The sequence below is a fragment of the Brachyistius frenatus genome, unplaced genomic scaffold (genome assembly GCF_029030835.1).
Source record: "Brachyistius frenatus isolate BFR_SWC_R1_liver_20210118 unplaced genomic scaffold, ASM2903083v1 Contig_29, whole genome shotgun sequence".
In the NCBI taxonomy this organism is placed as follows: Eukaryota; Metazoa; Chordata; class Actinopteri; family Embiotocidae; genus Brachyistius; species Brachyistius frenatus.
In genome coordinates, this window is record NW_027210628.1 from 3,269,152 (window position 1) to 3,296,403 (window position 27,252).

The 27,252-nt window shown below is 44.8% G+C and overlaps 2 protein-coding genes across 3 annotated transcripts in view; one reads left to right on the forward strand and one right to left on the reverse strand.

Moving 5' to 3' along the window:
- On the forward strand, positions 1–8,709 carry aasdh (aminoadipate-semialdehyde dehydrogenase). The gene is made up of 14 exons (XM_069699228.1): positions 1–358; positions 758–878; positions 1,276–1,571; positions 1,661–1,853; positions 1,937–2,178; positions 2,266–2,372; positions 2,459–2,631; positions 3,789–4,119; positions 4,199–4,311; positions 4,392–5,094; positions 5,188–5,351; positions 6,079–6,204; positions 6,436–6,567; positions 7,466–8,709. Exons 1-14 carry the CDS (start codon positions 120–122, stop codon positions 7,859–7,861), a joined length of 3,336 nt encoding a protein of 1,111 aa, XP_069555329.1. The 5' UTR covers positions 1–119; the 3' UTR covers positions 7,862–8,709.
- The window catches only part of cracd (capping protein inhibiting regulator of actin dynamics), a 23,098-nt gene continuing 3,824 nt past the window's right edge, over positions 7,979–27,252 (reverse strand). The window contains exons 2-10 of one of the 2 annotated variants that reach the window (XM_069699226.1): positions 23,429–23,547; positions 17,387–17,555; positions 16,822–16,954; positions 16,576–16,731; positions 15,901–16,116; positions 13,475–15,803; positions 12,365–12,555; positions 12,116–12,278; positions 7,979–9,565 (exon numbers count right to left, since the gene is read on the reverse strand). In XM_069699226.1, the coding sequence (XP_069555327.1) occupies positions 9,405–9,565; positions 12,116–12,278; positions 12,365–12,555; positions 13,475–15,803; positions 15,901–16,116; positions 16,576–16,731; positions 16,822–16,954; positions 17,387–17,555; positions 23,429–23,547 (3,637 nt within the window). In that variant the 3' untranslated portion in view covers positions 7,979–9,404. The remainder of the gene's footprint in view (positions 9,566–12,115; positions 12,279–12,364; positions 12,556–13,474; positions 15,804–15,900; positions 16,117–16,575; positions 16,732–16,821; positions 16,955–17,386; positions 17,556–23,428; positions 23,548–27,252) is intronic. The other variant, XM_069699227.1, reaches the window with a different exon arrangement.

Genomic DNA, 27,252 nt, shown 5'->3' on the forward strand with positions numbered 1-27,252 from the left:
AAACAAAACTCACTTCTGCCTGATTCAGACAGAATTGAATTACAATATGTCCTGCATGTTTTTGTCCAGACTTTGCACCGGCGGAGAACGAGCAGGCGGTCAGTGAACGGCTCATCGGTATGGCTGCCCGGGCGCTGCAGGAGCTCGTGTCCGCCGCTGCCTCTCTGCACCCTGACAGAGCGGCCGTGACGTACGACGGCGGGTCGGGGTCCGGCAGCCCGGTGTCTCTGATGTACAGTGAACTGGTGAAACTTGCCGGTGAACTCGCTCGTGTTTTGCGGAAGAACTGTTCTCCCAGCAGCGGTCTTATCGGGCTGTATTGCAGCGCTGATTTGCTCGTACCTGTCTGGATTCTGGGGTGAGTTCACTGTCCTCGTAAACACCCTGAATCTGACCCCGCCTGACCCGTTTAAACCAAGTGGGGTTTGGTTTTTTTTATAGATCTGGATCAGGTCTGACGTGGTGAAGATGTAGGGAAAAAAAAAAAAAGCTGTGAAATGTCCCTTTCTTTGCATTTTCACAAACAGAGTAAAGGTTTCACAAATCAAATTTGAAATAATCTTGAGTCTCTGATAATCTAGTCCAGATCTGACCTGTGTAAATAAAGTCTGATCACGTCTAATGTGGTGTAGATGTATGAAAAAGCACTTATAAAGTCCCACTGGTGCATTTTCACAAATACAATGAAGGTTTGACAAATTTGAAAGTATGGATTTAAAAAAAAGTACATTTTACATCATGAATGACTGTTTTCCAGGATCCTGCAGTCCGCTGCTGCTTATGTGCCTCTGGACCCGGAGGCTCCTGGACTTCTCTCCGCCAGAGTCATGAACCAGTGTGGCCTCAAGTTTTGTGCTGTCAAGACTGACCTCCTGCAGGTTGAGGTTTTTTTTTAAAATGTTTTATCAGAAACATTCCAAATGGTTTGTGTTCGATTAGATTAAATTCGGTTGGATAGTTTTTATAACATTGTCAGAACATTATGCCTTGATTCTGAAAATATTTTCAGTGGCAAGTTTTTATGTGGGATAACATGATAAAATGGTAAAAGTAGGTATTTGTTATTTCCATATTTGCACCCATTTTACTGAATTTATGTATGTACAAAAGCAGAATTATGTGTATTATATAAAAAATATATTCAGTATATCCTACAGCTGACTTTGCTGTGGGTTTGTTAGTATTAAAACAACTTTGTAATTTGTTAAAGGAGTCCTGCTTTGTTCATGCTCTCCGTGAATATTTACATTGATTTTCTTTTTCCATCCCATAAAGCAATTCCAGACAGCTCTCATCGAACATGTAACTGTGGAGGTTTGGCTGGAGTTATCCGAGTTCAACTTGACTCTGCTGCGAATCGAGCCGCTGCCAGTCGCTGAGCACCGACGAGGAACAGAAGGAGCCAGAGATCCCACGGCAGATGGAGTCCATCTCCGTGAAGCAGCTGTGTTGGAAAAGGAGTCTGGGAACAGAGGCTTGGCGTATGTGCTACACACATCTGGAACAACAGGCCTTCCAAAGACTGTGAGGGTGCCACACAAGTGTATAATCCCCAACGTACTTCATCTGAGGTCAGTGAGGACACATTCTTGTCTTTGTTTGCGCTAGAACAGCAGTCTTTTGATATGTGTTTCATAAAACGGCATCTTTCCCGGCTCAGATCTCTCTTTCAGATGAGTGCTGATGATGTGGTTTTCCTCGCTTCACCTTTGACCTTTGACCCCTCTGCGGTGGACATTTTTCTGGCCTTATCATCCGGGGCTCGGCTCCTCATCGTCCCCACTGTGATCAAGAAGATGCCCAACCGCCTGGCTCAACTGTTGTTCAAAGATCACAGGACGACTGTCCTACAGGCAGGTGACGACCCATCACAGTCTGTGTTTTGTCTGAGAGGTTTGTCTGTTTGTGCGATGGGTTATTTTTCATATTTCCACAGGTCACTCCCACTCTGCTGCTGCGCTTTGGCCATCGTATCCTAAAGCGGGACGTGCTGTCGGCCGGCTCCTCTCTGCGGGTGTTGGCTCTGGGTGGAGAAGCCTGCCCGTCTCCGGCTCTGCTGACGAGCTGGAGACACGAGGACAATAAAACCCACATCTACAACATCTACGGTATCACTGAGGTGTCCTGCTGGGCCTGCTGCTACAAGATACCAGAGTCTCTGCTGCTGTCCAGCAACCAGTGAGTGTTTCATGTTTAAAGATGTCCATGACTTTTGCTTGTTGATTTTGAATTAGCTGCAGTTACTTAACACGACAGACGTTGCAGCACTGCGTCCTCTGTGCCTCTCGGGACCCCTCTGATGGGCACAGTGGTGGAAGTCAGAGACGAACATGGCTGCGTCATCACAGAGGGTGAAGGACAGGTGTTCATAGGTGGGAAAGATTTCAAACGGTACACAACAAATCAATCACACGGAGCTGAGCAAAATCCAAACAGATCCGTACAATGTTTGGTGCAGGTGGAAAGGACAGAGTGTGTCTCCTGAACGACGAGGACGACTTCGTCCCCGGGACGATGAGAGCGACTGGAGACTGGGTGAATGTTAAAGAGGCGGAGCTGTACTACCAGGGGCGGAGAGACAGGATCATCAAACGCAACGGAAAACGGGTGAACCTGGACGGCTTGCAGCAGGTAAGAAGTTTTTATGTTTACATCTTGACAAAAAAACAGACATAAAAAAACAGTATAAATATAATTTATTTTCAGTGTTCTATAAACTAAATAATGCAGCCTCATGTAGGACCCATAAATCCATACTGCAAAATGCACCTGAAAACACACATCAATAACACAGTGAACACAGTACTGATGTAACACACACTGCAAGTGTTGCTGTTGTCAGGTGAAAACCCTCCTTCTCATTAAATGAATGAACATTTTCAGGAAATTTGAAAAATAGTATAATCTCAACAACCCTGAGTTCAAGTAATGTGTCGAGCCTTGCAGATGTTTCTCCGTGATGTGTGATCTTCAAACGAAATTCTGCGGTTCGACTCCCCTTTGAGCTGTTTTTGGTCACCACCAACTAATGAGAGCAAAGTATGTTGAGCTGACACATGCAGGTAGCATGATGGGGGTTATGAATGCGTTTTCATTGAAAACAGTTGCCTGCTGCTGAGGCTGAACCAAAACATTGAAGCTGAGGGCTGTAAAACCGAAACGATGAGCTGTAAGAGGCTCAAATGCTCCTCAGAGCTGAGAGGAACTGCAGAGCTCGGTGGTCATTTTTTGTTCAAAACACTTTTCTAACTACAAATAGTCATTTAAGTCATTGTTATTTGAAAATATGAATTTTATAGTGCACCTTTAAGATATGAAAATGGCCATCACTTTAGCAATAATACCGTTTAGGTTTTTAAATAGATTTGTATATTGTCACTGATGCACAGACGCAAGACAATTAAAAACATAAATAACTGAAATGAAATAAAAGAAAAGGAGTGAAATGTACAGATGCAATAGATACATATTTAAGCAGTCAACTGGTGGTGCCCTTTACCTTACTTTAGTCATGGGGGTTATATTTCAGCCAATAATTTTTTATGAAACTTTTCAGTCTCTACTTTTTTCTTAACTGCAATCATCCTAATTTTGTTTAGGTTAGAGTTAACACTGCAAACTGAACTGGTTTAATATTCTATTATAAGAATGGGGGCTAATAGGACCGAAGGTTTTTGGCAACATATCTTTTAAGAAGAAGGTATCTCAAACAGCAACAGCAGCAAAGGATCGTGGGCCGTCATCTGGAATACTTTATTGATGAACCGACTGTGTTTCCCCTCCTCCAGCTCCTGCTGAGTCTCCCTCAGGTGGAGGCCTGCGCTGTGGGTCTGCACGAAGGTTTTCGACTTCTCGCCTTCGTCGTGGCATCCGCATCTGGAGACCAGAAGGCAGCTTCTACCTCCTCATCTGTACAGCAGCATGTAGAACAAACCCCATCTGCTGACGCCGAGCATCAGGAGAACCCACCGTCTTCTGTTAAACGGCACCTGGAGGAGACGGGCGGTGCAGACGGAGATCTGAAGAGGCTCATGCTGAGGCAGCTGTCTCTGCTGCTGCCTGCTCACAGCGTCCCCGACACGCTGGTGCTCGTCTCGGCCTTGAGCCTGACTCCTCATGGTGAGCATTAGATACACAAGTCGCGCTCATTCACACACTATTTCAGCCACTCACTCGTCTAATGTTTGCTTTTCTGCAGGCAAAGTCGACATGAAGGCACTTATGAAAATATATGACAGACAGAAACAGTGTTTCGAGTCTTCACGGGGAGATTCCAGAAATCTAAAGGAAACTCTTCAGGCTTTGTGGCAGGTATTTGACGCAACTCAACCTTTATATAATGTTGTCTTTGTCTGTTCAAACTCGATATTTTTCCAACCACCTTTCAACAGGATACTTTAGGTCTCGCTGGAGATGCGACCATTGACGAGGAATCCAACTTCCTGTTCAGTGGAGGAGATTCTCTGAAGGCGCTGCGTCTCTGTGAAGACATCCTCACCGCTGTCGGAGTGACCTCACCGGAGCTTTTGGAGGTTATCCTTGACGGGACCTTCTCTGACGTACTGCGCCATGTTGCCAGGGTAACAACGATGCTGCCGCTGGAGAGCAGCCCCTCGTGGCAGTCCGAGGCCCAAAAACGGCACACGGATTCTCCCTCCGTGGGCGTAGCGAAGAGACAGCGCGGAGACTCTGCGGCAGCCCAGAGACTGCAGGTGGAGAAACAAGTGGTTAAAGTTATAAGACGAGCGGGTCAGGTGATAGAAATGCACATCAGAAATACAGAGACTATCAACAACCTGCAGGCAGATAAACCCGGAGAAAAGGATTCTAGTAGAGATGTTGTTGATCTGGGCCTCAGTCTGAGCTGGTCCTCCGACACAGGCAGATGCGTGGACGCCTCCCCGGTGCTTCTCGTGCAGGACAGGACCAATGAGAGGTCAGATGTGGCCAAAACAACAGTGATCATCGGCTCCCACTCCCACAGGATCCAGGCGTTGGACCTGTCCACCGGGAGCCTTCTGTGGGAGCGAGTCCTCGGGGGCAGAATCGAGGCCTCGGCTGCCGTGTCTCAGTGCGGCACCCTGGTTGTTATAGGTCAGTATCAGATCTCTGAACATCTTAACCATAGCATCTCCTTTTCCTGTTTGTTTTCACTCTTCTGGATGATTCTGGGGTTTTCTTTGTCAGGTTGTTACAACGGCTACGTGTATTTCTTGTGCGCCGATTCTGGAAAGACGCGGTGGGTGTTTGAGACCGGAGACGCTGTGAAGAGCTGCCCTGCTGTAGATCCTCTCGCCGGTCTGGTGATAGTGGGCTCACACGATGGGCACATGTACGCCCTGAACCCACATGTGAGTGTAATCGATGTGAGGAGATACGACAGCTGTAATGATTTAGAAAACTCATGGACCATTGGTGACAGTGGTTGTATGTAAAGTAGATTCTCAGCAGCTGCACCTATGGGAATTCTTTGACTCACCACATGTAACAAGGACCCTGAATCAAGAACTTTTATATATTGAATTATCCATTTTAGTACATTTTTTAGAACAGCATTTTTAGAACAGCATTAAGACAAGAAACCCAATAGAAAAGACAGTATAAAGACCCATTTATATAGGATTTGAAAAGTTATGAATTAATAGTCCCAAGTTGGGACATAAAACAGAAAAGTTTAATGCTGCTGTCTGATTTACAATTTTTGTAGACATGTGGTGCATAAAAACTACAAGCTGCCTTTCCATGTTCAGCTTTGGGGACTCCCATTACGTTGTCTCAGTAATGGAGCAGCAGATCAAACATTTTGACCAAATATTTTGATCCTGAAACACTCACTGCTCTATAATCATCGAGAAGTATTTTAAAGTTCATTCTTTGACAAGTAGGAAGCCTGTGTAAAAATGTGAGGACTGGATTGATTCCTGGTCTTGGTGAGGAGTCCTTTCAGTGCTGAAGGCTCCTCAAATCAAACACTTCGGTTCCTTCCGAGACAGAAGCACTAAATGGCTTCATATATTCTTCAGGTAGTCAGTAGATTATATGATTGTCATAACGTGGATGTTGGTTTGTATTTTTCAGGTTCAGAACTGTGTTTGGAAGCGTCATTGTGGTGGAGGAGCTGTGTTTTCTTCTCCATACCTCCACCCGTCCCTCCGACAGCTGTACGTGGCGACGCTGGGAGGACGCCTGCTCTGTCTCAACCTTGTGAGTGAAGGACATTTTACTAGAGAGGTCAATCACTGCTGTTGAAATCATTTAAGTGCTGCCAGCAGGGGTAAAAATCGACTAAAATAAAACATTTTGACAGCTTTGATAGATGATTAATGTCAATATAATTAATGACATCAGACGATTGCTACTAATGTGGTAAAAAGCAACATGTTAGGAAGTAAATTGTGTGTCTAAGTGTGTCTTACAAGCGTTTGCCTTTTCCAGGACAGTGGAGGCGTCTTGTGGTCTCACTGTAGAGACATCCCTTTCTTCTCCTCACCAAACTGCTCTTCGAGTCACGTTGTGATCGGCTCTGTGGATGGAAACATCTGCTGCTTCAGCACCTCGGGGAATCTGGTGAGTAGCAGAGCTCAGACTCTATGTTACATTATTCTACAGTTTCAGCGTGCAAACCTTGATCTGCCAAAGGTTGATGTTTTGAGTTTGAACATTTGTAAACTCAGTTTTACTTCATTTTTGGGTTATTGAGTGTAGATTGATGGGAAGATGGCAGCCTTATTAGTTTACGTTACAAAACTACAGCACAATAAAGTGTCAAAAAACAGAATACATTTTAAATACTCTGTAAAGTCTGTGGCTGATAGATATCAGTCAAAGTAAAGTGATGCAGTGAAGTACAGTCACGAATTATTTTGCCTTGTAGAAACTCAGGATATACTTTAAACACGGTATCTATTTACAGTAATAAAGATGAGAATTACTTGCAGTTTGACAGCGTTTTTTTTTTTTAAAAAAAAATTTGCAATGATTAAATCAGCGATGAGGCTATAGCTTGTTTTGATGCCCTGATAGACCCACTGCGTGATATTGTGCCTAATTTCATACATATGGTTTCATCAGAGATTTTAAGGCCAAATTTAGGAGCACAGATTTTGATAAATTGTAACTGTTTATATTTTTTATTGTTGGTGGTGGAGTCCATCATTCCCATTGATGAGGGTCTCATTGACAACAGCTTTACTGTTTCTGATCCATCTCTCCTGCAGCCGTATCAGACCTGTGTTTAGTCACTGCTGACATCATTTCCGACTGTTGTATTTCTGACAAAGTACTTCCTAAAGATGTGTTTTCTGCCCATAAAATTTTGCACCCCGTAGTATGAAACCACACGGTAAACATGGACGTTGGCTGACCAACCAGGACTGAAACCTTCAGACTTATGACTTATGCAAATGTAGTGTCTGTTGTGAGATACTGTCTTACTTCAGTGTGTGACTCTTGTGTTTCTCTGCAGCTGTGGCAGTTTCTAACAAAAGGACCGGTCTTCTCGTCTCCATGCGTAACGCCAGACCAGCAGAAGCTTCTGTGTGGATCACATGATGGTTGCCTGTACTGTTTGAACTGCGCAGACGGCTCTTTAGTTTGGACCTTTCAGACCACAGGCAAAGTGTACTCCTCTCCGTTTGTGTTTGATGGCTCGGTTGTGGGACGGGGGGGGACTCTGGTGGGCCTGGCCTCCACGGACGGCACGGTCTGGATCCTGGATGGACAGGACGGACACATGTTGGCGTCGCACGTCCTACCTGGGGAGCTGTTTTCATCCCCGGTGGTGTGGGAACGTTCTCTGATTGTCGGGTGTCGTAATGACTCCGTGTATTGTTTGAGGCTGAACATCGAAGAGGAAAAGTAGAAGTATTTAATGATAAACAGTTTCTGTATCAGAGCAGTGAGGGTGCGTTGGGAAGCAGGATCTTAATTAAAGATCAGGGTTTAAGATGTAGAACAGGGAAATAATGAGTTCCTGTGGTTCAGACATCAGTATTTAATTTACATTATTCATAACATTTTCTCTTTAAGAATTTTCTCATGAATATCTCTAAGTGGGACAAAAAAGTGCAAATAATACCAAACATTTTTTTGTTACATATAACACTGCGTACACTACACTATTGTGCACGACCAAAGTTAGAAACGAGATGACAAAGTGACTCAGCCGCAGGGGGCCTCTTTCCGACCGAAGCTCTGCCTTCGACGTCCATACAGTACATACTTCCATACATACAGATAGATCATTAAGTGAGTGGCAGGAAATAAGAATTTCTTTTTTTTTTTTTTTTTTTTTCCATAGAGGAAATGCTTACATTATGTAAGATTGTATCACATTTAAGAGGAAGTGATGGCATAAGCCTACAAACAGGTGTGTTACAAGAGGACAGCTACAAGAGTCGTAGGTTACAGCGAACAGGTGTTGTGTCTGTCTCCGTAAGCAAAGCGAGAAAAAAATCCAAACGACGTCATCACACAGCTGTAAGGAGGACGTGCAGCTCACTGTAAATGCCCGGTAACACTTGTGGTCTTCAGTGCTGTGTTTAGGTGCACCCACCGTGTGTGACGATGACGGATTCTGTTACTTTATAATGGCAAAATTGTACAATAGCTTCTTGGACAGCTATCACAGTCAGCACGGACACAGTGAGAGTTGTTACGCTAAGGTTTCCAGTATGAGTTTAAAAAAAAAAAAAGAACAAAAAGAAAAAGGCGTGTTTTGTACATGACAAACAAGGCTCAGAGAAAAGATACAGTATTGTTTCAGTGTAGGTAAATCTGCTGCTTCACATGAATAATACGATGGAGGGCAGAGAAGATGCCTGTAATGTTTCCATCAGCTGTCCAGAAGCAGATTCAGCAGGGTCATGCTGAGTTATTATTTTTACTGGTAGCCCTTAAAACACGATTCAGACAGTTACCCTCTGATGATTAAACACTGTCACACGTCAAAGCTTCACCTCTATAATACAGAAATGATTTATTTACAACCATGGTGACACAGATGGCTATAAAATAACAAAAAAAGGAGGGTTGGCTCTTGCAGTGGCCAGCTATGGTTGTGATTGGCTGCTGAGGACTCGGCCTTTTTAGGGGACATATACTTCGAGTACAGTATGTGCATGCTCGCATCAGTTGTTTACATATATGTGCGATTGTTTTTGGAATATTTGAATGTGAAGCGCACTTTAACAGGATAATAGTAGCAGCCAGTTTGTGGAGGGTTACGAAGTGACAGAGGGCTTTACTTGTTTCACAGTCGGGACAAGTTCTCGTGGTGAGAGATGAGATGTGGAGTTTTGTCAGGGCGGGGTCAGATGATGGGGACTCTCCAGGTGCTTCAGAGTCCGTGGGCAGTGTGCAGTCGCAACGCAGGCCGAAGCCCCTTGTGAAGCCGAGGTGGGGTGTTATTTGATGATCTGCGGACAGTCACTCCAGGCTTTGGCCTTTCGTTTGGCCAGGGCCAGCCAGGCCGGCTCCGTGGACACCTGTGGAGAGTCAGTGGAGGGGAAGCGCTTTGACACCTCTTTGACAGCAGGTGGCGACGGTGTGGAGTCTGCAATCTCAACTGAAACAAGAAATGAAGGATACAAATGAGTTGCACATCTGGGGCAGGTGAGGTGATAAATTGAAACAAGATTGTAGAGATCAAACGTGAGACACATCATTATACGTATAATGATCCCTCTCACATTTAATTTCCCCTTATATAATATGTTATGTCCACTGTATCATTTACACTCAAACCAGCAGTGTTTATGTGTGCTACTGAGCCATAACTATTCTATAAGCAATTTTTTTTTTATGGAAATAAATCTACATCTCAAATCTATTTCTGCTCAATATTTCATGTGTGCTGTCTCACCATCACGTTTCCCCAGAGCGCAGAGCAGAGGGCTGGACTGACTACAGCTGATGAAATGCAAGATGATGCTGGGACGTAGCAGATTCAGGAAATTATACCCGATACTAAGCCTGAATATACCGAGTCCTTTTCACACCGCTAACATGGCAAACTGATCATCATCCTTTGTACAAATCCAAGATAACATCAAATAGCGTTTGGCTAAAGAACTGCTGAACAAAGTGTCTGATTTTTTTTTATATTTTCTCATACTGTCCATTTACAATCCTGTTTCCGAAAAACTCGATACGCTTTGTAAAATGTAATTAAATACAGAATGCTATGATTTGCTCATCATGTAAACCCGTAATTATTGAAAATAGACCAAAGACAACATATCAAACCAAAATGGCAAAGAATTTGGGGACTTCATCATCTATGGTACATAGTATAATAAAAAGGTTTAGAGAATCTGGAGAAATCTCTACGCAAAGGACAAAGCCGAAAACCAATATTGAATGGCCGTGATCTTCGGGCCCTCAGGCAGCACTGCAGTAGAAACAGACACATTTCTGTGGTGGCAATCAGAGTCTGGGCTCAGAAACGCCTCTGAAAAACATTGCCTGTGAATAGAGTTTGCCGTTGCATCCACAAATACTGGTTAAAACTTTACCAGGCAAAGCAGAAACCACAGCCTATACAAACAGGATTCAGAAACCCCACCGCCTTCTCAGAGCCCGAGCTCATTGAAGAAGGACTGAGGTGAAGTGGAAAACTGTCCTGTGGTCATATAAATTAAAATCTAAGATTATTTTTGGAAATCATGGACGCTGCATCCTCCAGGCTAAAGAAGTGAGGGACCATCCAGCTTGTTATCAGCGCACAGTTCACAAGCAGCAACCATGATGGTATGGGGATGCATTAGTGCACACGGCATGGGTAGCTTGTACATCTGGAAGGAACCATTAATGCTGAATGATATATTCAGGTTTTGGAGCAACATTTGCTGCCATTCAGACAACGTCTCTTTCAGGGAAGGTTTTGCCTCTTTCAGCAAAACAATGTCAAACTTTATTCTGCATGTATTATAACATCATAGCTCCATAGTACAAGAATCCGGGTGCTAAACTGGCCTGCCTGCAGTCCAGACCTGAACCCGACCGCTGTCAGTCGGACACGGCGGTGGAACTTCTATTACTGCAGCAGCAGCAACACGTTGCCACTCTCTGCAATTTCTTTTGTCTGCGACTCCACTGCTGTGGCCACCGAACAATATCGGCTTCATGTCCTCCTCCTCGTCCACGAACACCTCGATTTATGTGTCAAAAAACTTTTATTTCCTTGTTTTCCTCTCCGTTGTTGACACAATTCACAAAGGAACCACTGAGTCACATGGCTAATTTTATATGCGTCAACCTTCGTAATGTCCTTTCCATTGACCATTTATGGTTGAATGCGTGAAGGAGGCAAGATATGAAGCTGGATTGTGGATTGTGATTTATAAAAGGAATATTACGTGCAAGTGTGCCTGTGCGCCGATTTTTTTGCTTTTCTGCACACTTACACTTTTAGTATGAATCCACGCAATGTTTTATAAATGACCTGGCTGTTGAGGTTCACTTTCAGAAAAATGAACTTAGAATCAGAGCTTTTATTTCCAATTCATCTTCTAATTATATTTTCTATTTATTCAGTGTAGAAAACATCCATCACAGTTTCTGAGAGCCCAATGTGATGTCATCAAATTAAACTATTTTCATAACACAATCATCCCCACACATGTACTTGGGATCTTTGCTTGACAAACGAGTGAAATTATTAATCACTTATTTAAAGCCTTGTTCAGACAGCCAGCCCAAATACGTTTTTTGTCATATCCAGATTGATTTTTGAAAGTCTAGACTGCAAAAATAACACATGAAATAAGATTTTTGCAAACTAGATGCAGACCCCATTTGGAGGCGGTTTCAAATGTGATCCCAATTGGATTTCTACAGATACGTCTCATCTCGTGTCATGAGCACAGTGCTATCAGAAAGTGCAAATTTTGGCCCTATGGAAGACAACGACAACAACAACAGTCCACAGACAGAAGCCAAAATATATTGAGAGCTTGTCAGCACACTAAATCAGATCCGCTCACTTGCAAGTAACAGTGCGGACAGTCTGTCCTAAAACTCATTTGAGAAACGAATCGGATTTGCAGTCTGAACAAAACCTAAGACTATTCGATAGCAAAATATCGGCTTTACTGTTGCACATGCAGGCTCTTACCAGTGACAGAGCTCGGTAAAGTGTTGGCCTTTTTCAGGTGTTCTCGGCGGTCAAACTTTCCCAGGAGGCTATCGGGTCTCTTGGGCTCCTCTGGAGTCTGAGGTTTAGAGGAAGGACTGGTGCTCCCACTTCCTTTGCTCTCCGTGGGGCTCACCAGCGTAACCTGCAAAAGAAACGAGTGATTGTTTTAGAGGAGGGAAACCACCTTACGGAGATTATGAGAAAGTAGGTTAAATCTGGTGCGCATACACTGTCTCGCTCTCGGGCTTGTTTCTCCGCCAGTTTGGCTTCTCTATGGCTGCGGCGCTCATCTCGGCTCTGCTGCTGGTCCCTGAAGCCCTTCTGCTTCTGCAGAGCCAGTGTGATCCATAAGGGCCCACTCTCCTTCTCCTGGACCCTCGCGCTGTCCAGTGAGTGCCTGCTCTGTAAGGAGGGTTTTTCTGCAGGGGAGCACATGCACAATGGGATATTACAATGGCTATGGATTGTTTGAAACCTTTGATACCGCTGTTCGTACAATACCTACGTTTCGGTACTGAGAAACATGGATTAAAACCCCATTTTTCATTGAACAAAGGAGCAAAATTTCTCAAGTATCAAATGTTGTCGAGACACAAGCAGCTTAAGATGAGCTCGTTTGCTTTCTTGCCAAGAGTTAGAGGACTCATATGTCAGGTCACTTCAATGTACAGCTACAGTCAGGACATGTTTAGCTTAGCTTAGCATGAAGACCGGAAACGGGAGCAAAACTGGTAGCACAACCATAGACTTTATATAAAAGTGAGGCTAATGTGGAAGAGCCTTAAACTGCAATGCCACTGAGAGCCGCTAGGGGTTGGCTCCGAAAGGGCTCCGGCTCCATCGACTCCCATTCAACTTCTTTCATGAAATACAAAGTCAATCATTTCTTTCCACAATTAATAATTGTGTCATTCGCTACAGTCACACGTTCTTATTATTTTTCTGACAGTAAATGCGAAAATAATCATTAACTCGAGACTTCGATGACGAAGTTCACAAAACAAGTGACGTCACGGTTGGTCACGAAATCAGCCAGCTAAAGTTCACGAAGTAACTTGTATACTGTTTGATACATCTGCTGAAAAAACAAAATGAAAAGTATTTCTTCAATGCAATGAAGGGTTATTTTTACCCTTCATCTTCTTTTGCCAGGTTAAGCTAACTGGTTGCTGCCTTCTCATTTCTACTTTTGTTTTTATTTATTGTGCAGACATAAGCGGGGTATCACTTGTCTCATGTAACAATCAGCAACACAGTGAATATGCACATTTCCCAAATAAAAACATCACTTCAATTTCATCTAACTAACAGCAGAGTCCCTGGTCAAAGTGCACTGACCTCTCCTCATGAGCTCGGTCTTTCTGTCAGCCTTCTCTCTCCAGGGGATGTTGATGGAGGGGAAGAACGATCTCTTCTCCTTCGGCTCCTCTTCCCCTTGGACCTGGCCTTGGCTGCTCCTGTGCAGCTGGGCAACCGCTGACTGTCCCTCGCTCCTGCTCAACTGCTCCTGGCTGCATGAATCTGCGCCTTCTGTCCTCGGGATCATACCATCACTGGGAGGCCCGTGGGCCACCTTAGGTAGTGGCGATGGAGGAGGTGTTGGGACTGCACCAGCAGGTTTGGGTGATGTCGTTGGTCTGCGGTAAACCGGTGGTTTGGAGAGCACTTTCTCGTCTTCGCTGTGTGCAGTCGGGCTGGCAGACTTACCCAGTTTACCCCGGGGGACGGCGGGGGAGGCAGATGCGTGTAAGTACATGCCGACCACGCCTTCTTTCTGAGGCGACGTGGGGGTTGATTTGTCAGAAAAGACAGAGGAAGCGTCAGAGTCTGGCTCAATGGGGGTGAGAGGTGAAGGGACGCCGTCAAAGCTGTCCCCAGCGCTGTAGCGTTTCTTCCTTTTCTCTGTGGACTGCTCGCTGTGAAAACGCAGCGAGTAGTTGGTCCTCCTCAGCTTTATGCCAAAGGGAGAGGGCTTATCCTCGCTGTCCTGGCCCCGCTCCTCTTCCTCCTCTCTGCTTTCCTCTGTCTCACTCTTCAACTCTGACCCCTCAGGTTTGTCTCCTGGACTGGGAACCAGGAAAGAGGGGAGGTCTTTGGCAAACATGCACTCGTCTGGCGCTCTTTCTACGATGCGGACGGTTTTACTTTTCCTGCTCTGTGGTTTACCGGTTGGACCTGGGGAGGCTGCGGTGGGGCTTTCAGATGGAGTCGCTTCTTCTCCTGCTTCCTTATCATCTGGACTATACACCTCAGAGTTCCTATTTGAATCTCCAAACTTCTTCTTTGCGGGAGTGATGGAAAACTTGGCGCTTGCGGACATGGTCTTCCTGAGGTTCGTGTGACCAAACGTAGGCTGTTCCTCACTGCTGGGCTGAGGTGGGTTCCTGCTCAGTTCTGGGTACTCATCATACTTCCCGTCCTCGACCCCCTTGAATATCTTTGATCTGATACTCGCCCATTCTGCCAGGACGGCTGCGCTGGACTGGTCAGTGGAGAGCGCCGACTCGTTGAGCGATTTGGTTTTACCAGACTTGCGATCCGGAGAAGTCTTGCTCTTTGTCGACGGTGTTCCCTGGGCCTTTCTATCCTCTCCTAAACCCAGCAGGGACTTGCAAGCAGTGTCTTTGATATGGTCTAAATTGACAGCTGTCCCACAGAGCTGGGCGCCTGTTACCAAGATGGCTGTGTGGGGGACATACGGAGACGTTGGCAGGTCTGGTCCTTCAAAGGAGGAAGCCTTCGTTCCCTCGCTTTGATCAGCCACAGCAGCGCTCTGGCGGCTGCAGGCCGGCGTAACAGGCGTCAGGTTGACTTTCTGGAAGAGAATCTGCTTCTCGCCAGAGGAAACTTTGAAAGAGAAAGGCCTCTGTCTTTCCTCCATCTCCTTCCAGCGCAGTTCCTCAGCTCTCCTCTTCCTCTCTTGTGGGTCAGAGCTCCCATCATCATCCTCTGAAGACATCCTCCTTTGTGCCTCCTCCTCTTTTCGCATCCCTTCCTCTGCTGCCAGTTTTTCCTTTTCCTCCATCTCCTGCAACCTCAATTTCTCTGCTTCCTCCTTTTTCTTTCTTTCCTCTTCTTCCTCTTTGAGCTTCCTCTTCCTCTCAGCCTCAAGCTCCTGCTGCCTCCTCCCCTCTTCCTCTCGCTTCCTCCTTTCCTCCTCCACCCACCTCTTCCTTTCCTCTTCATCTTTCCTTTTTTGCTCCTCCAGTCGTCTACGCTCTTCCTCCTCCTCTCGCCGTCGACGCTCCTCCTCCTCTTGCATCTTCCTTTCCTCTTCCACCCTCCTCATCCACTCTTCCTCCTCTCGCTGCCTCCTTTCTTCCTCTTCTCTGATCTTCCTCTCCTCCTCCTCCCTCCTCCGTCTCTCCGCCTCCTCTCGCAGTCTCCTGTCTTCCTCCTGCTGTTGCTTACGACATCGCTCCTCCTCCAGTTCCCGCAGCCTCAACGCTTCTGCTCTCTTCGTCCTCTCCTCTTCCTCCTGTCGGAGCCTCTGCTCCTCCAGCTCTCTCTTCCTCCTCGACTCCTGTTTTTCCTCCTCATGGAGTCTCTGTTTCTTGAACCTTTCGAGAGACTCTTCAACGGATGCCCTGCGCTGGTTGTCCGTGGATATGCCAGCTGCCTCCAGATCCTCTTGCACCGCACCAGGAATAGAAACCTCCTGGAGGTCCTGGAAAGAAGTAGGAAGAAGTATAATTAGCTTACATTTTCTTAGCCACAACATAAATCAACAACATGCTAACAGGACACCCGTGGCTATGGGTCACCTGCGTGAACCGTCGGGGCTTGCGGGAAATCCTCTGGTTTTTCGGTTTGACAGAGAGTTTATGCTTAGCGGCGGTGTTGTCCAGTCGAGGAACAGACTGTGGGACAGCATCCAGGTTGATGGACTCGATCGTACCGGTTGGTGTAAGAACTCGTTTGGACCTCGGGGACTTCACTGGCGTGCTGTGTGATCCGGATGGTTGAGCTTCCTGGACCTGCTGTTACCACAACAACAGAGTATTTATTTAAACCTAATAAACAACTGATCTCAATTTGTACTCCAGCGATTTAGCGTTTATCGATGTTGGACTCACAACGCACAGTTAAAAACCCTTTCAATACATTACCCATAATGCAACTATACAGCCAATAGTTTTATTGGATATTTGGTTGTGTTACACCAGTAGCAGCTTATGTAGCCTCGGGCAGAGATGAGGACTACAGAGATCTCGTAAACTCACTTCTTATGAACTCCAAAGTCTTTCATTATCAAACTTGGTCTTCAGACTCAACTGACGCTGACTTAAGTGACATCACTTCAGGTAATTTATCAGACTTCACTAAACTCCCCCTAAAGATACTAAAGGCTTGATACACATTATTCATATATATAGCAGTTCCCCCAAAGACCTGGAGTTAAAAAATGAAACCTGTCAATCATTAAAAGAAGTTGTTACCTTTGGCTCTGGTTTTGGTGGCTCGGCTTCAACCTGAGCCAAAACCTTCATAGGGCTCCGGGGGACCTCTTCCTCATCTGAGCTGCCCTCATCTCCCTCACTCCTCCTCAGAGAAGGAGGCCTTTGGCCAAACTTTATACCTTGTGCTATCTGCCTCTGTGTGATCAACAAAACCAGGTTACAATATATGAACACAGAGCAAAGACAACTGTTCAGCAGCTGAGGGTACATCTCTGTGCGCCCCACCTGCAGATTCCTCACTTTATCCGATACGTTTTCTTGGGACATGCTGTGGTCTAGGTCGGGGTCCGTCACAGACTCCTCTGGGATGAAGATACTGTCGTGTGAGAGAGCTCGAGATCCGATGGGATTAAACTCCCTGCAGAAGAACGGAGGCGTCTTTAGTGTTGCAGCGTGTCATTTCTGTCATTCATTCATTTATCATGAGCGGGCTGCAGCGTCACTCCACAAAATAATTGTATACGATGGAATGAATAATCTCTTTACACACCAGTGTTTTTTATCATTACACCAGGTAAAGGTTAACTGTTGAAGCGGCTCCTGAGCAGAGCCTGGCCCTTTTCATTACAAATTGTGCAACCACAGGTTTTATGACTTTCATTTTGATAGAAGTGAAAGTGTCTTCCAATAAAAAAAAAAAATCAGTGTACCTTCAATGTCTGCAAAAAGGTTGTAAGAGAAAGTCCGGCCTGTTGCTGAAACTCTCTTGAACAATAAAATGAGCAGAAGAAAGCTCAACTTCCTCACGCATAACACAGACAACAAATCTATACCTGCTGTATGTACTGACCTCAGATTTTGATTGGACTCCTCTTCATCAGACACGACTCCGTTGCACACTTCCCCAGTAGAAAAACACGCCTTTAGCTTTGCTCCATCAGAGCTCCCTTTAGCCTCTCTTTTCTTCTTCTTCCCAAACAGCCGTCGAAAGGGCTGGAATTTGCCCTGTCGCCTTCTTTCTGCCGGCAAAATAAAATAGATAAGAACCACAGCTTTGTGCATTCAGATCATCAATCTTTATACCTCACCCTCAGGCGAGATAATGAGCATGATGGCGCTTGTAAGCGTGTTTTTTTTACTTTATGTGTGAGTGTGTGTAGATAATGAAATGCAATTGACAGAGGTAAAAGAAAAGAAAACAGCAGATGGAATGAGAAGAAAACCTTGGCTCTTTGGTTCATACTTACTCGTATTTAGAGGAAGTGGGAAAGATAAACACCACACATGAAAACCGAGCACCAACAGCCATAAACAGCTTTAAATAAATGATGATCGAATCTCTGATTTACTGACTGAAAACAGGCAAGTCCATGACTGCTCCAACAGTGGGAACCCACAAAGACACCCAGGCTATCCAAACAGCACCAAGAGTTAAAGTCAATCTCTGCAGCTCGTCAGTAATCTATTAATAAGGAGGTAATCCCTTCAACTGTGTCAAATATGCTGAGAAATCTGCTGCCAAAACTAAGGATGTGTCAACAGCTGACCTGCTGTATGTAATAAATTGCACTGTTGTTGTTTAATTTTATTCCATTTTATTTGTATATAGTGTTCATGTTTACATTTTATATTTTTAACTAGATTTGTATTCTGTCATTTTTATTGCTTACCGTGTATCTTTACATGCTGCTGTAGTGGAAAAATGTCCCCTTGTGGGATCAAAAAAATCTGTCTGTCGTAACTAACTAACTAACTAAAAGAAAGCAGCTGTAATAAATCTTGCCTGCGCTAATGATGGAGTCCAAAGTTAAGATTTTCACTTTAAACTTTCAGCTGATATCTTTACTTCCTCGTCATCCTTCATGCCGTGAAGTTATAAACTCCATTACATAAGCTAAACTTTCCCATGTGTAAAGACAAAAACATCACTCTGTCTCTCCTCGGGATCCCAAAGATAAGATTTTTATACTCTGACATTTGAACATGTAAGCAGATCTCTTCATTTCAACAAGTAACACAGCGTGTTTCTCAGAGCTTCTCCAGAACCGCTTCATCTGTGTGTGTGTGTGTGTGTGTGTGTGTGTGTGTGTGTGTGTGTGTGTGTGTGTGTGTGTGTGTGTGTGTGTGTGTGTGTGTGTGTGTGTGTGTGTACTTGTGGAGGTCCACTGGATGAACCAAGTGGGTGAGGTTACAGAGCTACAAAGCTACTCTACACCACTGTGCAGACAGGCGTTCTCAGGGCTCAGTGGCTATCCCTTTCAGAGCTATAAGTAGCAACTGGTGTGGGATTTCACTTCGCATGCTGCTCACTAAACCAGAGGCATCATGGGAAATGATACAGTAAACTAATTTCCTCAACTCCTCGACCCTGAAGCGTGTGTCCTTATTTTGTCGTGGGAGACTAAAGACATGTTTACACACACAATCTTTCTGAATCTCGAGGTCAAGGGTCAGATGCCACAATCCATTTTCCAACCGCAGCCATATGTTTCCATCTTGTCCTCACCTTATTATTAGAATAATTAGATGGACATTCTACATAATTCAATTCACTTTGTCTCATTGGATTGACGATTATTTTTTTCACTGAAATCATGAAAATAAAATTTTCTCTGAAAGTTTTTATTAAAACTATTTTTCTCTGACAACAAATTTGATCAATTTCTGAAGCCCAATTCTCTCGCTTTAAACTTTAAAGAACTAGTTCACATTTTGGAAATATGTTTTCCCTCTCGTCAACCGTTAGATGAGGCAAATGATACGACTTTAACATCTTTAACCTGGAGTGTGGACTTATAAAGGTATCTTTTACATTATTTATGTGAAACACTGTATGTCATTTTCTTGCTGTAAAGCACTTTGAGCTGCTTTTCTTGTATGAAAGGTTCTATACAAATAAAGTTTATTATTATTATTATTATTATTACATTTAAGTTCATCACCGCCAGATGAATCTCTCTGTATTTCACGATATACAGAGTTTTGAAATCTGGTGTCTGGTTAGACATTCCCGAACTGGCAGGTGAATGCATACTGAGCATGCTCTGTGGACAGAGCATTCACGCCAGTGACTGGTTATCTTGTGATTTAGCTCTACACCCTAATGAGGATTAAAACAAAATTTCAATCGTGCCTTTTGTAGACTTTCCAAATGTTATCAGACCAAATGGATCAAGTTTTGATGGTGAAACGAGTCTTTACAATCAAAACAATGTATCTACTGTTTTACAGCTGCCACAGCAGCGACAGTGTGAGCTACGGCAGAGCCTCTGATGTCAGCACGTGTCAACAGGGTTTCAGTCTTTGTGTTGAACCAAGCAAACTGTATTCTGTTCTTAGCTTCAGATTTTTAACGTACAGACATAAGTGGTATCAATCTTCTCGCCTACACCCTGGCAAGAAAGCAAATAAGTCAATTTATCAAAATGTCAAACTAATATTCTGTAATATATTTGTAAGTGACAAGTGCAAGTTCCTTCTTTTCTGTCAATCCTACAGTCCATGATCCAAAGACATTCAGCTCAGCATCATGTGGGACAGTGAGTTGCAGTATATTCTTATATTTGAGTGTCTGAAACCAGGGAATATTTGGCATTTCCTTCTTGGGAAATGGATTTAACAATTAACTGAATAACAGAATAATAAATAGATAAATAAATAGACACATTTTGTTTTGTGCATCATCAATATTCAGTCATCCTGGGATATACACCAGTGATAATGAAAGGTCACTGATGTTTTCTTTCTTTTTCTGTTATTCTTTTGTCCTATTTTGATAAAAGCGATGACATGCTCGATACACTGCAGGACGCTGCCACTGTCAGTCCAAATGCAGCCGATGTTGTGGTGCGACACTGATGTTCTGCTTCCCTGCAGCATGCTCTCCCAGCATCAGTGCCACAGAGCCCGTAATGCACCGCCGTAGGCGTGCTCACACGCTCATGCGTGAAACGAGAAAGGACACTTTTTTTCTGCAGAGTAGACGACTCAGCGGCAGCACTCCACAAGAGCGGCAACCCAACCTGACACGAGGGTTAACTCTTGCTTCCTGTGTGTTTGTAGAGCAGAGTGTTTTGACCCGGGTCCTGTGGACTTGGACCCTTGCTGTTTTTTTTATTGATCAGGGATTATTTTACATGTGGTGAAAGCAGATGAACTAGCTGGAGGCAGAAAAAAAGCAGCGGGAGGCCGGCTCAGAAAAACTGCTTTTGAATTCCTCTTGATCCACAAATCAGAGATAAAACACAGCAGTAAAGTAACATTCAGGGTGGTGGAGAATGAATGGAGGGAGTTTCTGTGTCATTACAGGAAGAGTCTGACATTTTGGGAAATACATGTATTCCTTCTTGAAGATTAATACCATTCTCATGTCTGTTTATAACATTAATCCGCAGCAGTTGTTAGCTTAGTTTAGCCTATTGACTGAAAAGAGGGGTGAAAACTAGTAACTAGAGATTATTATTATGACAAGTAAGTTTTAAACTTGCAATAGGCTAATGGATTTTTTTTTTTTTTTGTCAACAGCCAATTATCATTAATTTGGAGTCATGTTTGTGGTCACCTGATAATTACAAGGCCAATATCTCTTCTCTTTTAACTCTGTTTTAACAACTCCTGAGGAAAATAATGCTAAAATGCTCAAATCAATGCTCCACCAGGTTCACCAGATAGTTGCTACACGTGTCCGTTCGCTGTTTCATGCAGAGAAAGTATTGAGCAGTACGTTTTCAGAATGATTTGACTGAAAACAGCTGCATAAAGTGTTTGTTATGTGGCAACCAGCTGCAACTCCTTGTACTGGTCTTGGCCAAGAAATAGTCCAGCACATAAACGCATATAAAATGAGAACAACATTATAGTTGTTTAAACAAACATGATGTCACTGTGAGTTTTAAAGTGGTCAGATTTGTTACTGGTAGACTGAGCCTGGCTAGCCCCAACCCACTTGTTTCCAGTCATTGTTTGAGATAAACTAATCAGCTCCTGGCTGTAAAATTGTATTGAACAGTCATGAGAGAGGTGTTCATTTTCTCCTCCAATAAAACTAAAAATAAACTGTTCCTCTAACAGGGTTTCTCAGGCTTTTATCTACTGCATACTGCCTACTGCAATTCCTGGACACAAACAAGGCTTCTAGACATGTTAACATCTTGTGTGTCCTTTGCTTTACGCTGCTGATCTAATCTGCATAACGGCCCCCTGATCAGTTCATTAATCTGCTCAAAAATATCAATGAAAAGATAGAAAAAGGTGATCAGAGAAGTGAGAAACGTGGACACAGCACACCACCAGGAAATACTTCTGTAAGTCTCTTCTATCAGCCCGTCACCACACCATGCACTTCTTAAAGAGACAGTATAAAAGAGACCGTTAAAGTGAAAGGTCGTTCCATCCTCGGGATGTGATCTTTTTAATTAGTTTCAATACACTGTCTCTTTAAGATGTCCGTAAAAGCACTCATTAGTGTTTTCCTATTTACCTGGGCCTTTGGATTCGGTTACCTCTAAAAGCGTGTCATGCTTAGTTTCCGTGGCGTCCGTTGCCATGGTCACGGCACACCTTGGCTGTGGCGAGAGGAGAAGGAGGAGAACATGTGGATGCTGTTATTTGCTTTACTGCAGGGGGGGGGGGGGTAAAAAGCAGCGAGTGGTGAGGGGAGAAAAGAGCAGAGGCACGTGAGAGAGCGGGGAAAAGGGGCTGCAGTTTGACTTCCACATGTCCTGCTTTTTATTTTACTCTCCATCGCCTCCAGCATTAGCATCAAAAAGGTCGGCTTTGTCAGCTCTGGCAGAGTGGCTCTCGGTGATCGGGCTGTCTGAGGCACGATAAAGCCTCTGCTGTTTTATAAAAGCAAGAGGAGCTCTCTGAGGCCAGAAATAGAGATTTTTCAAAGTCAGCTGTCCATCTGAAATGACAAGCTAAGATGCAGTTGGTGCTGAAATTATAAGTGAGAATAAGCCTCTTTTTGCATCTGAGTTGGAGATGGAGCATGCTCCGCAGGATGACCAGCTCATAATCAGCAGGAGTAAACACCCAAACCGCACGAACCGCCTCTTATTCGCATCTCACAGGAACCAACAAACCACACACGGCTTCCTGAACCCGGACATCTCTCAGCGTGCCCGTCCGCAGCACGGCGGCCGAGCCAGAGGTTTTCTGATGCACTGAGGAAATGTGTTGTTGTGTGAGAAAAACCACAAGCACCCGGGGTCAGCAGTGTACAACCAGGGAGTGTGAAAGACAGTACTGAGCGAGCCGGAGAGAAGCCCGCTGTCTCCAGTGGGATCAGCATGCCGTGGGCTTCCTTCCTGAGCCGGACAGACTCTCTCAGAAATGTCTCAACCCCTCTCCCCCCCCCAAAAAAAAGACTCTTTGTCCTGTCTGACTCCGGCCAGCACAAAACAAGGAGCCAACAAGCATGTTTGCTAGTAGGAGTGTGTGAACACAGACAGAGGGTGTGTGTGTGATGAGGAGAGAGGCTGTTTGTGATTGTGTCTGCTGATGTTTTTTTTTATTGTTTGGCTGCCAGTCCTCATGTTGAGCGAGTGTCTGAAGAAGATTTCTCAGTGTAAGGGTGCGTGTTGTCCGACTGCTGCAGAGGACAGATAGAGATGGGATGAGAGAAGCACGAGGAGCAGCCATGTGCTCTACAGAAGCAGGGAAATGCCTTTGACGAGGATAGAGCTGTATGGCGGCGGCGGCATAGAACGATGCTGCGTCTCAGCGCTTTTCCAACGACCCAGCAGCTCAGCATCCTTTTGGGCCGGACAGCGACCAGAGTCCTGGTGGCGTGGCTGAGTGTTGTAGCAGCTAGGTGCCATAACCTATACAGCACAAGTAGCTTGCTGACAAAGCAGACAGACGAACGTGGTGGAGCCGTGGAACAGTTTACCTATTTCAGCTGCACAGCTCGAGATGGCTGCGCACCACTGCAGTAAAACCTTAGGGAACATCGATCTGCCCCTTTGCACAAAGCTTGTTTTACCCGGACGAGCGTCGGCGCTGCCTCCGCTGTGGTTTTGGGAGAAAACGGTGAAATAAGTACAGGACAGAGACAGAACAGCAGGTTGGGGTTCGTTAGGTCTGTTAGCATCAGGTGCATTCAGAGTGAGGAAGATGAGGCGTGGAGGGTGACGTGGGCGGCGGTGGATGAGGAAGCACTTCCAAACAGAACGGCGCGATGCATCAGGATGCATGAGGTGGCAAAAACGTGATAAATCTACGATGTATAAAAGGGTTTTCTAAAGTTAGACAACGTCTCGTCCACCTTAACGCTCTGCCTTGTTCTTCACCGTCCTCTGAAGTTTGAGCAGCCTTTGGTTGCCATGGCAATGTGCTTGCAGCAGCCGGGGGCCAGAGGAGACAGACGCAACACACACACACACACACAACAAATCCTACGTCCCCACAAACAGACTGAAATAGTTCACTTGGCACACACCTGCACGAGTACAAACGCTGATGATGTGGCGGTTTAAACTGCAGCTGCACAAAGAGGCAGGTCGTGTTCTCAAGGACAAGGAGGGAGTGTCCAAGCGCACTTATTTAACACAACCGAAGTCGAAAAGGGTTCAAAATACGGAATAAAATATCAGCTCAGTCTGCACACTGTTGTTGCAAAACCAGCCAGTACAGCAAATCAAGACATGCAGCATCCATTCCTCATGCTCATCCTGTTTACGTGGCAATTATAAGTATTCTTTTATCCTTTTAATCAAAACATTTCTGCTGCATCACATTGCAATTACAAATGCGATGCTACTTTTAACAGACAAGCTGGAAACAAGGCCTCGATGCCTCGTACTCCCGCTGATCCACCGACTATGGACGACAACATGAAGACAGCGTCTACAGGAAACAGTGCTCCTGATGATGCTCATCAGTTTAAAAAAAAAAATAAACGCTGAATGTTTTACACTGTGAACAGTCTGTGTCCAGTGAAACCCCCGGATGGCACTATTACGATGGAAGATTTAAAACGCCTAAATAAACACAAAACAAAGAAATACGACATGCCCCCTGCTGAACAGCACACCTCTTCACTGGAGTTAAGGTTTGTTTCAATGTGGGATGAAGAATTCATGTCACAATAAAAGACAATTCATTCAGTCATTAAAGACAAAAAGAGAGAGAGAAAAAAAAGATTATTTTACTTTATCCTTGTCATTTAGAGATGACACAGAAATATGTGCCAGATTTCACTTCATTTCTTTGTTTGATTTGTTCATATGTGTCTTGTCCTACTTCTGATGGTTCTCAAACTGAGAGAAAACCAATTTCCAGCACTTTAATGTGCGCAGACACAATTTGAAAGCATCAGACGTTCATGGCTTTCATACTCTGGAGAGTGTTGTGGGTGACAGTAAATGTCTTCTGGACTGCTTTACTGGGATTCTTGCTGAAGTCGCAGTAAACTGTTTTAATTAAAACCTAAATACATAGTATAGTGGAAACAGCATCTAATTAAAGTGTCTATTCACATTATTTAACATTGTTTAGTTTTCGCTGCATATTTCTGTGGTGCATTGTAACTTGCACTTACAGATGGAATCATGACATTATCAGCTGAGTGCAGTTCTGGTCCAGACATCTAATCTATAAACACCTCAAAGACCCCGTTTCATCTAAAATACAAACATATCTTCATTTTCAACTGCGTGTTTTTGCAACTCTCCACATTCGCACCACGCAGACTGTAAGAGGGCAGAAGGAAGCCAAACAAACAGGTAATGCACCAACTTGTGGTGACGCTGTTTGTACTGACGATCGTTCTGCCATGAAACCAGAGCTCCATGTGTGTTGGTGAACATGTTCAGTTCGGTGTGTCACACCCAAACCTTCAACGGCTTCGGTTAGAGCTGAGTAATGCTGTCTTAAGAAGATAAAAGCTGCCAAAAGGCCACTTTGGGAGCAAGCGGCGGATCTGACCTGATCTGATTGGGGACCAAAGGACACTACGCCCCGCCCACCTCTAGTGGAAACCTGACTACACCGCAGGCCTGTCAATCAAACAGACACGCCCCCAAGCATACCGCTTTTTGAGGCCCAGTATCTGATTAATGATGATATCATTTTCAGATGGACCACCAGAACACTAACAAAAAGGAAATGACTTTAGTGAATGACACCATAATGACTTATGGACCAAAAATGATTGCCTTTGTATTTCATAAGAGAAGTATAATGGGAGACTATGAAGCCGGAGTCTTTTTGGAGCCAACCCCTAAAGGCCTTCGGTGTTATTGCACTTCATGGCACTTTCACATCGGCCTCACTTTTCCAACCCAAAAGCTAAGTCCACTATTCTATACAGTGTTTGACTCGATCAGACTGAAAACCCGAAACGACACCGTGCCGCCTACAGTGGAAACCTGATTAAAATTCTCACACTGACAGCAGGTATAATATTTACCATCGACCATGTTTAGTTTTAATTTGTCAGCATGCTGAATGATAAGTGAGGGAATCACAAAATTCAATAGCATTCAGCCTCTGGGGACCATGACAGTCGTTGTTGAGGCATATCAATCTGGACCAAAGTGGTGGACCAACTGTCCGAACAACAACACCATCCCCGCAGCCATGTGGCCAAGCGTGGCTGAAAACTGGATCGAGAAGAGCTGAACTCGCAGCAAGACGAAATACATTCAGGTGGAAGAGGCCTGAAGTAAACACCACCTGAGGTGTTGTCGTCCACTCTCGAGACATCTGAAGGGTGCATGTGGCGTAACAATGGATTTAAGAGTCACATGCTACGTGTATCACATGTCCGTGGTTATATTTTCCACATTAGCTAACGGTTAACTGGCAATGCTCGAGTGTGCAAACAAACAACAACACAAAGGCCTTCTCCTACCTGAGCATCTCACACATAAAAAAAACTCACACTTGTTGTATTCAGATGAGAAACACCACAGATTCAGGAGTACAGTCATATTAATGGACTTGCACAAGAACACACATGAACATGAGCTGCTGATAGAAGTTTTGCACACACAGAGCTGTTATCTCCACTAAAACACTTCAGGCAAACCGCAGTCACAGTCAACCTACGAACTATGTCCGAGGCTAAAACCTAGCTTTGTGTACAAGAATGCCTTCTTACCGTCCTGCAGCCGCTCTCTGCATGCGAGGGTACCTGTGAGTGTGTTGCCGTTCCACCTGCCTGCTGTCACTGAGGATCTAGGGCATTACCTGGAGTCAGGTGTCAGATGCAGTAACGACTTGGTTGTGTGTGTGTGTGTGTGTGTGTGTGTGTGTGTGTGTGTGTGTGTGTGTGTGTGTGTGTGTGTGTGTGTGTGTGTGTGTGTGTGTGCGTGTGCGTGTGCGCGCGGGCGTACAGGAGAGTGACTCACTAAACATCCCTTGATATTCTCATATTGATGAAAATTTGATTGCCCCTCTAAGGCGCAGTCACGAAATGAAAAAAAAAACCACCCAGCGTGGGCTGATGGGTGCACGTGTGTGTGTGGGGTGTACATGTACAGTGTGATTGGGAAGGGGTGTGTCAGTGTGGAGGGGGTGGGGGGGTGGAGGGGGGGGGTGAGGGCTGAGCGGAGAGAGATGGGCGTTCTCCTGTGTCTGTTAGGGATGCTGTGCCGAGGAGGCACAAAGTGACACTCTGTTTCCCCGCCAGAGATCCAGTGCCGGAGAACAGAGTTGCATTCATCATTTCAACTGGCTGACGCACACAAAGACTTTCATTGTGGCTTGACA